The 14,461-nt window shown below is 29.9% G+C and overlaps 2 protein-coding genes and 2 pseudogenes across 8 annotated transcripts in view; 2 read left to right on the plus strand and 2 right to left on the minus strand.

Moving 5' to 3' along the window:
• LOC145185810 (putative E3 ubiquitin-protein ligase HERC1) overlaps window positions 1–14,461 on the minus strand; it is a 98,001-nt gene that overhangs the window by 65,722 nt on the left and 17,818 nt on the right. The window lies entirely within an intron of this gene.
• Window positions 1–14,461, minus strand: part of LOC145185837 (uracil phosphoribosyltransferase pseudogene) — a 40,137-nt pseudogene that overhangs the window by 7,871 nt on the left and 17,805 nt on the right. The window lies entirely within an intron of this gene.
• Window positions 760–3,122, plus strand: LOC145185761 (uncharacterized). 2 transcript variants are annotated; one of them, XM_090098891.1, is made up of 2 exons: window positions 760–2,168; window positions 2,392–3,122. In XM_090098891.1, exons 1-2 carry the CDS (start codon window positions 831–833, stop codon window positions 2,398–2,400), a joined length of 1,347 nt encoding a protein of 448 aa, XP_089955017.1. In that variant the 5' UTR covers window positions 760–830; the 3' UTR covers window positions 2,401–3,122. The 2 variants fall into 2 exon arrangements, with proteins under 2 accessions (XP_089955017.1, XP_079917892.2); XM_080061766.2 differs by having other exon boundaries at window positions 831–2,168; window positions 2,358–3,122.
• LOC149883506 (uncharacterized) lies at window positions 5,322–7,279 on the plus strand (annotated as a pseudogene).

Raw genomic sequence — 14,461 nt, forward strand, 5'->3', positions numbered from 1 at the left:
TGCAATCGAGAACAAGTTTTTAAAAATAAATATAGTAGCTTAATAAAGTTACCTTTTTAAAATAAACATATTTAAATGATTTATCATTTATTTCAAATTCTGAATAATGATTATTGTGAAAGTTTTAAATTTCTTATATTTTGAACTTGATTTCAAAAAAATATTTCAGAAAATTTAAGCTGCTTTTAACTTTTAGGGTCGTCGGGATTTTAATTTAAGATCGTCAGGAAATTAAGACCAAAGTTTTTGTGATTCCTACGCTTCGCTTTATTGGACTCCACATCACATTTTGTTAAAACCAAAAGAAGAACGATATTACGTTTGTTTTTATCCTTTGATAATGAAAACTTACTGAACTACTTTTATGCGAGTGCAAATTTTAATAAGCATTACAAATAACAGCGGAGTAATTAAAACGTAACACGTGATTCAAAATCTAAATCAACTTTTGATAACAATTAATTGGTAAGAGAAAGTAGAGCGATAAATAAAGATAATGATAAAACGAAATTTATTTCTGAGATATGTAAACATTACAATATTTTAGTTTTTTTTTTTTTTTTTTTTTAAGCTTATTTGTTTTTGAATCTTTGGTAAAATTCAAACTTAAAGTTGTTTGCAGTGAATTTAATAAACGGTTGAACAGATTTATAAATGGCGCATGAAATGCAGAAGCAAAAATATTTTGTGCAGCAGAGCATATCCATTTCAGGTAGGTTAGTCCTTTCAAGAACACGCTGCATGTTATTGTTCAATGTATATTTTATGTTCGCGTGAAGAGAGAAACAAGATTTAAACTATTTAAACAGCAGCAGCTCCTCAAATCTCGGATGATCATGCTTATTGTACCAAACTTCTTTTATTTTATTTTGCTTTCATCCTCAAGCGCTCATCAATCGTTTTTGTACGGCGATCTCGGAGACGAAAACATTGTTAGCGTAAAAAAATCGGCTATACCGAACGTTAGTGAAATGGAGAATGTCGGTGTCGGAAGCATAATACCTGATGAAAAGAGCGATAGGTCTGATAGAGAGATCGAACGCACAAACTTTTATCCAGATTTAAACGAGCAAAGAATGCACGAAGTTAAATCGTTGGTTCCGCAGCACGAAGAAAAAAATATAAATAACTTGAAAAATCCTTTGTACGAAAAAAACTTTATTTCTAATGGGATTCTTAATAACGATCTCGGCATTATGCAGAAGCGAAATTATTTGTTTAGAGCAGATCCACGAAGAGCTCCATTAAGCCCACAAGAAGTCATTGCTTTGCATGCTATAAAAAGGATTATAGAGCCATCTAGCGCACACGAAAGATTGAGCGATCGAGAGCAACCGAATCAAGCTCGTAATCTGATTTTCCGTCAACACGCTGTAAGCATTGCAAAGGCGCTGCGATCACCTCGCATCAAGTCATTTCTAGGAATAAACAGACCATTATGGCCACTTTCTTCAAAAAATGTTCGATCGAATTTTATCGCTGGAAAAAAATCAAACATCCTGAACTTACCAACAATAAACCAGGAAAGAAATCAGCATAACCAGTACATGAGGAACTTTCAACATATGTTTCCTCTCGGTCTTGAATTTAAAACTAGTCTTCATCAACCTAAAAAACCTCTGCTCAAAAGTCCATTGCTTACTTTCACTAAAAATCCATATTACAACGGCCTTCCGTTTAGTGTTAAATCAAACCCGATGATTGACAAACGCATGTTTTCCCATGGAAATTTTAGAATCCAAAGTTATCCCAGTGAAACAAAAACTGATAGAAACATTTTGAAAATACAAGGAACACCAATTAAAACGTTTAGCGAAAAAAAACGAGTTTGGTTGCCATATCACGATGCTAAACTTATAAAGCCAAATGCGGTTCAAGAAGAAGAAGAAGAAAAATTTGGAATTAAGGAAAACTCAAATCTGTTAGACGATTCATTCTATGATCGAAAAAAAAACTACAACCCATTGAAATCATCTTCGGAAGCGAATCTTTTAGGATCACATCCCATGAACTGGAGTGGTTACAAGGAATATTCTGCTCCGAATTGGTTAGCTTCATTGAAAAGAGTAATACAACCTGCTGAATCATTTATAAAAAGAAGTCGAATAGAACCTGTTATAATTGAAAAAGAAACCTCAAACGCAAGCAAGAAACAACTTCCGTTTTACGTAAGTCTTTAAGCGGCATATAAAATAGCGCGAGTTCTATTTTCTTTTTTACAGTAAAACGAAAGACCAGAGCAGCTCTCACACGACATTCCTTGTCAGGAAAAGTACAGCAATAGAAATTTTTAGTTTTCTCGTTTAAAAAGTTTCTTTTGAATAATTTTTTTCTGTTTTATATTTTTGATCAATAAGCATCATCTCCACACTGCGTTTCCGGTTGTTTCAGCTTTCATAGCCCAACCAGGCCAAATACCGTGGAATTACTATAATCCTGAATACCTCCCTGATGGTAGAGTACGACCACCTTTGTATCCGATATCAAAGTATCTTCGACCCGGTACATGTCTTCCAGAATCCTCCCTGTGTGACAGAGGTCAGCACGAACAATGCTGTGGAGTTGCAACAATTTGCACAGATTTCTGGGGTATAAGTAAGTGTGTTGCTCACCAAAAACCTACCCAAAATGACTATCATGATCCCTTACAAGTCGAAGCAAACAATTTCTACAAAAAAAATTACAATTACTGGTTGGCTGCTTTGAATAACGGATACATGAAATGAACCAGCTAAAAATTCTCATCATCATCATCATCATCATCATCATCATCATCATCATCATCATCATCATCATCATCATCATCATCATCATCATCATCATCATTGTCATCATTATCATTGTTATCATCATCATCATCATCATCATCATCATCATCATCATCATCATCATCATCATCATCATCATCATCATCATCATCATCATCATCATCATCATTGTCATCATTGTCATCATTGTCATCATCATCATCATCATCATCATCATCGTCATTATTGTCATCATCGTCATCATCACTTGGGAGTAACATTAAAAAAGTTTTTTATCAAAAATTTTATGTAAATAATTTTTTATACTAAAGCAATATTTTATGTTTATGACGTAATAAATGCTTTAACAAGTAATTGGTCTATGACTTTAGTTTTAAATAACTAAACGGTTTAATTAAATGTTAGTTATCTGCATTTTGCTTAAATATTTAAACCTTGCTTTACATTGGTTTCTGGTTTATTGTTACTTTCTTGTTCACATGCAATCAATAAATTAGAAAAAATTAGGCCAAAATCACAAATTATGGCTGAGGTTAGCCCGGTGCCCAAGTTATTCGAGTTGATGATATTAAAAAATTTTGGTAAAATTAAAATCGTTCGTTTATTTAAAAGTTTGTTTAAACTAGAAGGTTTGTGTTAAGATACCAAGAGGTCATAATTTAAAACATTTAAATGAGGTTTAAAAATATTGCCGAAAAACAATTTTTCAGCAAATCGAAATCCAAACGGATGAAATTATTTTACAAAAGGAAAATATTAAGTTTCATTTGCTAACGTTAATTGTTACCTTACCGTTTTTTTGTAACATTACCGTTTGTTTTTCCGTTAATATCGAATAAAAACGAACAAACTAAAAACTTTTGCAACAGTCAATTGAAATGAATTTATTTTAAAACAATTTTTATATATTTAAAAATACAAAGTTACCAAATTTAAGAAATAAAATTGCAACCTTACGAACCTTCCAATACCTTACAAATCTTGCTTGGTTTTGTTTCAACCCTTCAAAATATTGCGCTGGATTGCTATTTGACTAAATTTGTTAAACTTATTCCGCAAGAATAACACTTTTACGTATGTTATGTATTATTCTTGAGAATGTAAATTTGCCACACTAAAAACTTTAGCTGTTTTAAACACGCAAAGAGTTCTATTTTAATAAAATCTATAAAGTTTGATTTTTATTGTAAAAGTCTAATGCAAAAGTTTGTAATTTACTTGTTATTAACGGTAAAAAACCAACTACTGATGCTTTTGTCGATGCATATAAAAAAGTCTAAGTTATGAAATGTCTTAAGGAAATCCTATCCATTTCCTACAACGCAGCCTGATTATATTATTTACCATCATATGTAGGGGGATGTATGTAGGGGGATGTATGTAGGGGATGTAGCAGAAGTGTAATAACGGATACTAATATTATTTGTATCATTTTGCAGAAGGGAATGAGTTAATGGTGCTAGAAAGTTAACGAGGACTGGGTCCTATAGAATGTCTTTAAAAATTTTCTTGAGATCAAGGATGTAATAAATTTAAATGGATCTTGATTTTTATTGTAAATATCCAAAATTTACCAAAAAAAGAATTGAATTTGGAAATATTAGGTAATCCAAATTATTATTAATCCAAAACAATGCAAAAAATCTGCAAAAAGAGATTTTATTTTACTCAAAGAAATCTTGTACAGCAGCTACTAATTTTTTATACTTGAAAGTTTGTCGATCAACTCAGTTAAATTTCTGTCAAAGTTTTCATTCTGAAAGTTTTAGGCTTTCCTCATGGCAACTAAAATCAGCAGCAAATCAATTTTAAATTACAAAGATTATAACCATCACTAGTTTTAACACAAAAATATAAAAATTGGAACCAAGTGAACGAAGTTGTAAGTAAGCTATAACTTTCAGACTTCAGCTCCGCCAAATGCACCCTATGCTTATGAAAAAACTGAAACTGCCATCTATAGGGGCACAATTTTATTAAACAAAAAACAAGAGCTGGTGAGTAAGTGTAGGCATATCAATAAATACATACTTGCGTCATTTGACAGTAAAAACTAATTTGAAGGACTGATATTTTCGTGAACGAGAACGAAAACGAGAACGAAAATTAAAGCCTTTCGTTAACAAGAACGAAAACAAGAACAAATTTTTTTTTTTAAGAAAGAAAACTGAATAAAAACGATCATTTTTAATTTTCGAACTTAGTAAAAATTAAATCGAAAATTATTATACAAGGTAAATATTTTCGTTCTGTTTTTAACAAGGAATTGAATTTTTTGATAAGTAATTTTTATTATATAACTATTCAAATATTATTCGAATGTCATAATCATATAGTTCGAATATAATGATTTGAACTGAATAAAAACTGAATCTAAAATTATCATGGAACGAAAATATTTTTGTTCTATTTTTAAATTCCATTCAAAGCCATCGAATTACGACTTCAAGCATAAAAATATTTAATATTTTTAAAATATTTAATATTAACCAAGCGTTTTTATTTTATTAAACACATCTCGCAAGAAGCAGTTAACAAACGAAAACCTACAGGATGAGTTTGAGTAAACTTTTTGCTGGTAGAAAGAGAAATAATACAGTATGGAAATGGTTTGATTACGATGATCCGACAAATCTGTATGTTTAGCAACACTAGATAGTGAAAAAGTATGCAATGCAAAGTTGTGTGGAAAAAACCCAACAAATCTTAAGGTTTGCTTTTTTTTTCTATTTGATGAATTGTTTTTATTTTAAAACAAACAAATCATTTTATTATTTTCCAGCCGAATACTCAATAACTTATACGAACTTATTTATAGATAGTTAGATAAATAGATAGATAGATAAAATATAAATATATAAATAGCTTATAAGAAGTTGTTTATCTTTTTTTCTAGCTTTATTTAAGAAGAAACCATCCTTCTGTACACGTCAAGCTTGAACAAATAAAATCAAAGAAATTAAGCGAAACAAAGCACATGGGGATAAAGAGAAAAACACTGGATGAAGCTGGGTGCACTAACTTATAGGGGAAAGGTGCCTATGATGGCATAGCGCCTATGATGGCATACTGGTCATATTTCCAAAAATATTAGTTTTGTTGCATAAGTGATTAGACCAACATGTGCATATTAGTAATTCATTACTTCTGGTAAAAATTCGTCCCTCTATCATAAATAATGCTTTTGTAATCAACGAACATAAATTTTCGCATGTGGTGTTGTAGTTTTAATGCCCTCATATATTCAGGATTACGATTTTATTATACATCATACAGAAGTGAAATTTTCATGCATTTCATCCGCAGGCTTTGTACATTTATTAGAATACTTATTTTAATGTTATGTGTAGAATAAGGTAGACACAGCTTGTTTTAATAAATATGGTGACTCTTTCCTATGATACCGAGGAGTTGCCAAGATAGGAAAGTCTGCAAAAGGAATTGAAAAAAATGCCTGAAACAAATTTTTATGCTCATAAAAGGTGATCAAGCTAAGAACAAAGATGAAATACAAGAGTTTCAGAAACCAACACATTTGGAAATGAAATCTCCCCCATCAGAAGCTTCCATATAGATTGAATCTTCTGTTTCAACGAAAGGGTAAGATCTGTTATACAAAAGTAGTGTCCGGTGCCTTTAGCAATCCCTAAAATCGAATTGAAAAGGGCACGAAAACGTGGAAAAACTGGACCTCTGAATACCACACCGGATATCCAACATAACAAAGAAAAGGAAAAATTTGTCAGAAAAACAAAAAGAAAGACAACTGTTGAAGAAAAATACTGCAGTAAGGGAGAGTAAAGGAAGAAATAATAAAATGAATTTCGAATCTGATACAGCATTTTTGTATTGTTATGAACTTTTTACGCTGTCTTGCTCTAAAGAACCATGGATTTGTTGTCAAAAACGCAGATCTTGGTGTCATTTTTTATGTGCAGGCATAAATCGAAGTAGAAAAAAGTTTATATGTGAACTATGCTTATAGACCAAATATTTATTATTAACTTTGTTTTTTTGATAAGTTGTGTTTCGATTAATAAAAAACAAAAACAATTCTTGTTTGTCTATTTTATTTAAAGTTTGCCATCATAGGAGCAGTTAGTTGCCTATGATGGCATTCTTGTATTTTTTTTTTTAATAGTATAAACTTATAAAAAAGCAAAATAGTAAAAGTTCTGAGGTTCATTATTATTCTGCATGCTAAAGGGAGTATACCCATGTCAAAAATTATTTTTTAAGTTTTCAGGTAATGACTCAGAAAAACGGTAAAGTTAAGTATGCCATCATAGGCACCTTTCCCCTATTCTTCATCAACTCAGAACCAGACGTTGTTGGAATCCGTTAATCGTAGGTCTACCGCATGGCCTACTAATTCACGAGAATACAAAAGTAGGCTTAACTCCCTTCATCATATTATAACTGCAACATGTAATCCAGTTAGATTGGTAGATAATATAGCTTTTAGAAAATTTGTTAACACCTTATTGTTAATTCTTAATAAATATTGTTAATCACTGATTTCAAACCATCATTTAGAACAATTCTTTTTTAAAGGAATTTGTAACGTTTTTTTCATTATGTATTTTGGCTGATGATTGCCGGTACGCCGCACAGTGACCCAGATTAATCTAAAAACGGCAAAAAGTCCGAAAAAAAAAAGTGAACGCTTCGTTTTTTATCGTTTTTAGGTTTTATGTTTAAATGTTAAAGTAAACTGCTTTTTGATCTAAAATCAACTTTAAATAATTCCATAGATAATAACAATGTGTAATTTTAAAGGGATGTATGTGTAAAAAGTGAAATTTATCACCATAAAATTATAAAAGTTTAAGGTATGTTTATCTTGTAAGCAACCTTATTTTCCACCTCCTTACAAAACTTTATTATTATTTTTTTTTAAAGTACTGAATGCATAGATGCTAAAAATTTATTTGCTTTTTTTTTAGATTTAAAATGCAAGTTTTTTTAGACAATTCTTTTGAATGTTTTAATGCACAATATTAAACATAAGTGCCAGCCAAAAAAAAGTTCCACATTGTTCCACGTTCAATTTTCGTGAAACAAAACCATTAAATTATAGCCAAATAAACCCTGAAGTATTTACTGCAACCTCCTGCTCCTTTAGGAGATATTTTAAATAGATTCAAGCGTAGTTTTGTGAAATGCAACATTCACCCCTCCGTTTTCGATTTAAAAACAGTTTTCGAACGTTTCTGTAATAATTCACAAACGTCCGAAAACTGTTTTTAACCCTTTCACGCACCCATTATTTTTCCAAAACTAGCATAACCCATAAAAAATCATCTACAAAATGATAGCGGTACTCTGAAATGTTAAAGTAGACTTTTCTACAGCCTTTTTCAACTCTTCTTTATAAAAAATATTGCTTTCAATTGGTTAGAATGCACCATTTGAATTGGGGGAGCTTAGTTTAATTTGTTGTTATAAAACAACCCAGCGCATGAAAGGATTAAATCGAAAACGGAGGGGCGGGTGTTGCATCTGACAAAACTATATATAAATCTGTTCTGGTATTGAAAATTAGTACTAAAGTATTGAACTGGTTAGTAATTCAAGTTGTGAAAAGATTTTCATATTCTGATTTTTTTACTTTTGTATTATAAAATGTTTGTTTATTTTTGCGTTAAAGATTTATAACGCGCTTTGTAACGCGTCTGCACGCGTTTAGCAAATTCGCGTGCGTTTAACACGCACGCGAGCGTTTGTGTATTAATATAATATTGTTATAATTTGGGTCAAGGAAACTAAATTTTTTACTAAAAATAGTATTTAGAATTTTAAAGTCCGCGCGTTTTAACGCGTACATATGAGTTATACGGGTAATTAGTGCATGAGAAAATAATTTTAAGTTCCTAATTTAAATTCCTTGACCCCAAAAACCCCTATTTTGATGTATAGCATATGTTTAATGCACATTTATATAGTAGTTGGGTAATTTTTGCGGCTTTTAACTTAATCTGGGTCACTGTGCGCCGGTATGAAACTTTAAGTACCAACAAGAGTCACACACAGATATATATACATAAATATATATATATATATATATATATATATATATATATATATATATATATATATATATATATATATATATATATATATATGTATATATATATATATATATATATATTTTTAAGAAGGTTCTATATTACATTAGTGATGCATTACATATATATATATATATATATATATATATACAGATATATATATATATATATATATATATTTTTAAGAAGGTTCTATATTACATTAGTGATGCATTACATATATATATATATATATATATATATATATATATATATATATATATATATATATATAATGCATCACTAATGTAATATAGAACCTTCTTAAAAAAAAAATATATATATATATATATGTAATGCATCACTAATGTAATATAGAACCTTCTTAATATATATATATATATATATATATATATATATATATATATATATATATATATATATATATATATATATATATAATGCATCACTAATGTAATATAGAACCTTCTTAAAAAAAAAATATATATATATATATATATGTAATGCATCACTAATGTAATATAGAACCTTCTTAAATAAATATATATATATATATATATATATATATATATATATATATATATATATATATAATGCATCACTAATGTAATATAGAACCTTTTATATATATATATATATATATATAAAATATGCTCAATTATCAATTAAAAGCAAAAGTTCTTTTTTTTGTTTTTGATTGATACCTAACTTTTTGACAATAAAGAAAGCAAAAATAATTTTCATTTTTTAATTTTAGAAAAAAAAAAAGCAAAGAGAAATGAAACTCTCAGATTAGAGCGATCAAAAATCTCCCTTATCGTTTAAAGAGCTATAATTCATTAACAATAAAAATCTTCTCAGATGAGAAGATACTGCAGAGTGCATCATCAACAGGGGAATTGATTTATTGTTCATTAATATGACAGTACCTGCGTTGCTTCATTTCGAAAAAATTTTACCAAAACTTTAAATATTTTTTTTTCTTTTTTTTTTTTTTTGGTTTGTTACATTTAAACAGTTCATTAATTAATCAGACACTAACATCAACAATGAATCAAGTACAAACTTATTTGTCAGTCATTTAAAATAAATCGATTTTAAAACAATTTATATATTAACATATTTTAGACTTACAATATTGTAAGATTCCAGAAAAGAAGATGCAAGACCTTGGATACCTAATTTAATTTACGTTTAACCCTTCAAGACATTTGGTGGTATTTGTTAAACTTTTTTTTAAAAGAAGTTCTAAAAAACAAGTTTATGTATGAAAATAAACTTGTCTTACGAAAAAATATGCTGTTTTAAAACGCATATTTTTTCGTAAGACAAGTTAAAAAGCGTTTGTTGTTAATAAACTCGTTAGATTAACGCGGAAGTTGCGTATTCGTTTGCTATTATTAGTTAAAGAAACCGAATTCCGGTGCTTATAAGAATATTGCGCAACTAATCTGACATTCAGTTAATTAAAAAATTTGGCAACTTAAAATAAGATATTTTAAATTCTAGGTATTTATTTTGAATTAAGATAAATTATGCTTTAACATAAATACACTGAACAAATCATATCTTCTGCTTTTTTAGTGAAATACGCTTAGCCATAAAAACCTAAAATAAGAAATCTCCAATAACAAACCAACAACAGCTTACTCTGACCTTAATGAAGTTGGATGACAAAAAAAAAACAACTGACTCCTTAATTTCATTCAGCAAAGATAAAAATTAAGTTAAAAAATTTCTTGTGGGTTGTAAAAATAACGAATTATGTTAAAAGTACAATATAGGCATCGGTACAATATTAGCAACCTTACCCTACTAACTTATAATATCCAGCATTTAAAATTTTATATCGCTTTTATATCAAATAACATAGAGGTTAGATTTTTGAGTCTTAGTTTTGCAATATTTACAGTAGATTATTGCTCCAGTTTTATAAAAATCTATCAAAAAATAGGGTGCTAGATTAACATAACAAAGTTAATTTAGCTTTCAAACAATAACTTACTGGCGCCGCCCTTTTTTGTAGAGACCTCTCTTGTTCTGTATTTGATTTATTTAAATGATTCATTTAAATGATTTATTTAAATGATTTATTTAAATGATTTATTTAAATGATTTATTTAAATGATTTATTTAAATGATTTATTTAAATGATTTAGCCATGTTTATTACCTTACAAAAAAGCTTCCTAAGTTAATTGAAGCTCACTGGATTGAAAAAAAAAACACACTGAATGTATTGCAAAGAAGATATAAAGCTATAAAGTGGCCATACAACTTGATATAGATAGTTATTATGTTTATCAATGTAGGTAAATGCAATAAATGTCATATCGTGGTCTAAAAATGTCCATTCCTCTAAGTCAAGAGTATGCATTTTGTATAACTTCTACAGCAATTCTGTAGAAGTTAAACAAAATGCCGAAAAAAAAAGAAACTTTCTTTTTCCTAACTGGGGTCTGACAGTTGTTTTTAGGTAATGTTTTTAGGTAATTAAGTAATGTTTTTAGGTAACTAGGGGTCTCTGAGTTCAAATATGTCAATTATTCTTTTTCTACCACATCAAGTTTTTTATTTTTGAGCATTTTAATATATAGCGATGTTTGCCCTATCTGTTACTACATGTTTCAGAAACCTATCGTTGTTTTATAGCGTTGACTTATGTTGTGATTCTGGAATATGGTCAGTGTGTGTTGACCGTGCGGTGAGTGAGGCTGGGTGTCAGGTAGCTTCTACCAAAGGGGCGGCAGCCTACCAGCATTTTCTGCCTTTTTTGCTGCTTTACTAGAAGTTTTAAGTAGCGCTATTTCTTTATCCCCCCTCAAAATCAAAACACCAATGGAAATTTAGTTTAACTAATCAGAGCTTTCCCTTTACCTGGTCAAACACTCATAAGTACGTCTCCACTACCAACCCAAAACATTAAAGTTATCACTGGTATTGGATTACAATTGAAGGGTCCAGGGTCCAGGGTCCTGGGAAAAACGATGAGATAACCAAAAATCTCATTTTGAGATATGAGCAAAAGAAACTTTTACAACTGATAAAAACGGGATGTGATGGGCAATTTTAAAACGCATTTTTCGTAGGATTGCCATTATTTTTTCCTTTCGCAATACGATATTCTGAAAGGCGACAAAAAATGCAACTAGTTGGCACTAGCACAATTTTTTCATGCAAATTTAGAATCTCATCGTTTTTCCCTTGGAGCCTTCAATTATCATCACTACAAACAGTTCAATATAATAACTTCAATACGAAGATGTTTGAGTTCTCTAAACAACTTTTATCACATTTGTGGAAATTTTACAGTGCCAAGTTAAAGAATGAACATTAGTGACTTTGTCGAAAGAGCTTATTTGGCTTACATTAAGGTTAACTGAGTGATCAGTATAAATCGTAGGCCTCTCATAATGTATACAAATCAAATTTTCGTCAATTGACAAAGGCACAAGGAAAAGACTAACATATGGCATTCCTTTGATATGGCAAAAACAAGACAGAACATGTCAAAGCGAAAAGGATTGCGAGCACTTTCATTAAGATTTGAAAGTGAATAGATTGCGAGCACTTTCATTAAGATTTGAAAGAGAATAGATATCGTTGCCGATGAGGAATATTCAAAGAGAGTGTCTGACTATGAAACACTTAAGACGCTCTCGAATGTGAAAACTTGTTCCATGAATGTCACATGTTTATATGTCTGTATGTAAAAAATGTGCTGTTGTTCTATATTTTATTGCTCATTTTACTTCAATTGACTGTATGACTTATGTTTTGAACCTATTTCATTTACTAATATACTCTTAGAAGTCTACAAACATTTTCTATTACCCATTTAATTGTAAAACACACTGTATGAGCTTTATTATCATCAAATTTTTATGTTATAAAATCAGAAGTTAAAATGATAATCAGCACATTTAATTTATTAAAAAACAACCACTAAGTCCAAGTCAGCATAAATTATGTTGGCAAGTGTAATCTTATCACTCAATCTACAAAAACATCTGTTTCAGTTTTGTGTTTTTGTTAATTTTATCCTTTATTATGGCAAACACATCGCATCCGGGGGTGTAGTTACACAAACTCAAAAAAGAATGACGCAAAATCGAATTTTATCTTAAATACCTTAAAAATGGAGGGAAATTTCAAAAATTTTAATATCGAACGAAATTGAATAAATTTACTAAAACAACATTTTCAAACTACACTTCAAAATTGTAGTCTACATAGGCGCCGAGTTCACGGGGACAACAGAGGCAGTGCCCCCCCCCCCCAGGAAATTTATGCTAATGATATATTATCACAGATTATCATGAGGGCGAGAGTATCTATTCGCCCATGGGATAATCCGTGATAATATATTATTAGTATAAATTTCCTGGGAGGGCACTGCCCCTGTTGCCACCGTGAACTCGGCGCCTATGGTAGTCTATAGAGTTGCATAACTCAATTAGCTACAGTTTTTCCCCGGGTAAATACAATAGTAATAAAGTAGCAAAGTCTGTCCTACATTAAAACAACATATGATTAAATTTGTAGGAGCCTAGTTTTTATGTGAGTTATTACAAATTCTTATATATTTAAAAACATGTTGGGAAAAAGTCTTCAAGTGTTGTCATTTTTTTAAAGCTCAAAGTGTTGGGAATCAAACTGCACCATTTTAAAAACAGAAACTTGATTATTGTTTACTTGTTTATTATGAAAGTTTTTTTTTAAGGCGAGTTTGAGCAGAACTTTCCTCAACAAAAATGGTGAACTTGCTTTGAAAGCAAAAGTTATAAAAAAAAGATAAGAAATGAAAAGTTTTCAAAAATATTTAGTAATTGACAGATAACCATATACAAGATGTGCATGTTTGATAATATATAACATTAATATATGACTTGAATGTTGACATCTTGTATAAGTGCGTATGTTATATAAATATTAAACATCAAATAATACGTATTCTTTAAATACAAATATTAATTTGTCATGAGAAATTTTGGCTGGATTATGGTTACCAGCATCATCAGCTCGTAAAATATTTTAAGTTACAAAAAAACAGTTTAAAATTAACTGACGTCAGCAGTTAAATGGCTTCTTTCTTTTTTATCCTTACATAAAAACGTGAAAAATGGTGTCCAAAGCTTAATTTTTACAATGCTCATTATCAAGATTAATACCGCCATTTAGAGGGGAACGTTTGTGCCCCTGTATCTCAAGAGCCCCTCGGACCTTCTGATCAAATATTTTTGTCTCTACTTTAAGAGTTCATTTCTTCTGAACATGATTTACTATGTGTGGCTATTGCAGACTGATGATGTTTGCCCTCGTTTAAGTTTTTTTGATGTTGTTGGGTTCGAGTTCTAATTTGTAATTTCGTTTCGCCAACGTATTTTTTTAAACAGCTACATTCAATTAAGTAAGTTCCTGGTTGGCTATTGCATGGTAATTTAGATTTGTTTTTACACGTTAGCTGTGATCTTAAGTTAGGATCAGATTTAAAAACTACTCTATATCCAACTCTTCTAAATATTTTTCTTAATTTTGGGGACAGTGATGGTATCCGCGGTAATGAAACTTTATGGAGGGTGTCATACTCGGATTGATTTTTATTTTTACTTATGGACCGTTTTTT

Source organism: Hydra viridissima, unplaced genomic scaffold (assembly GCF_058129835.1).
Source record: "Hydra viridissima isolate aposymbiotic clone 2 unplaced genomic scaffold, HvirCarnegie_v1 scaffold_9, whole genome shotgun sequence".
In the NCBI taxonomy this organism is placed as follows: Eukaryota; Metazoa; Cnidaria; class Hydrozoa; order Anthoathecata; family Hydridae; genus Hydra; species Hydra viridissima.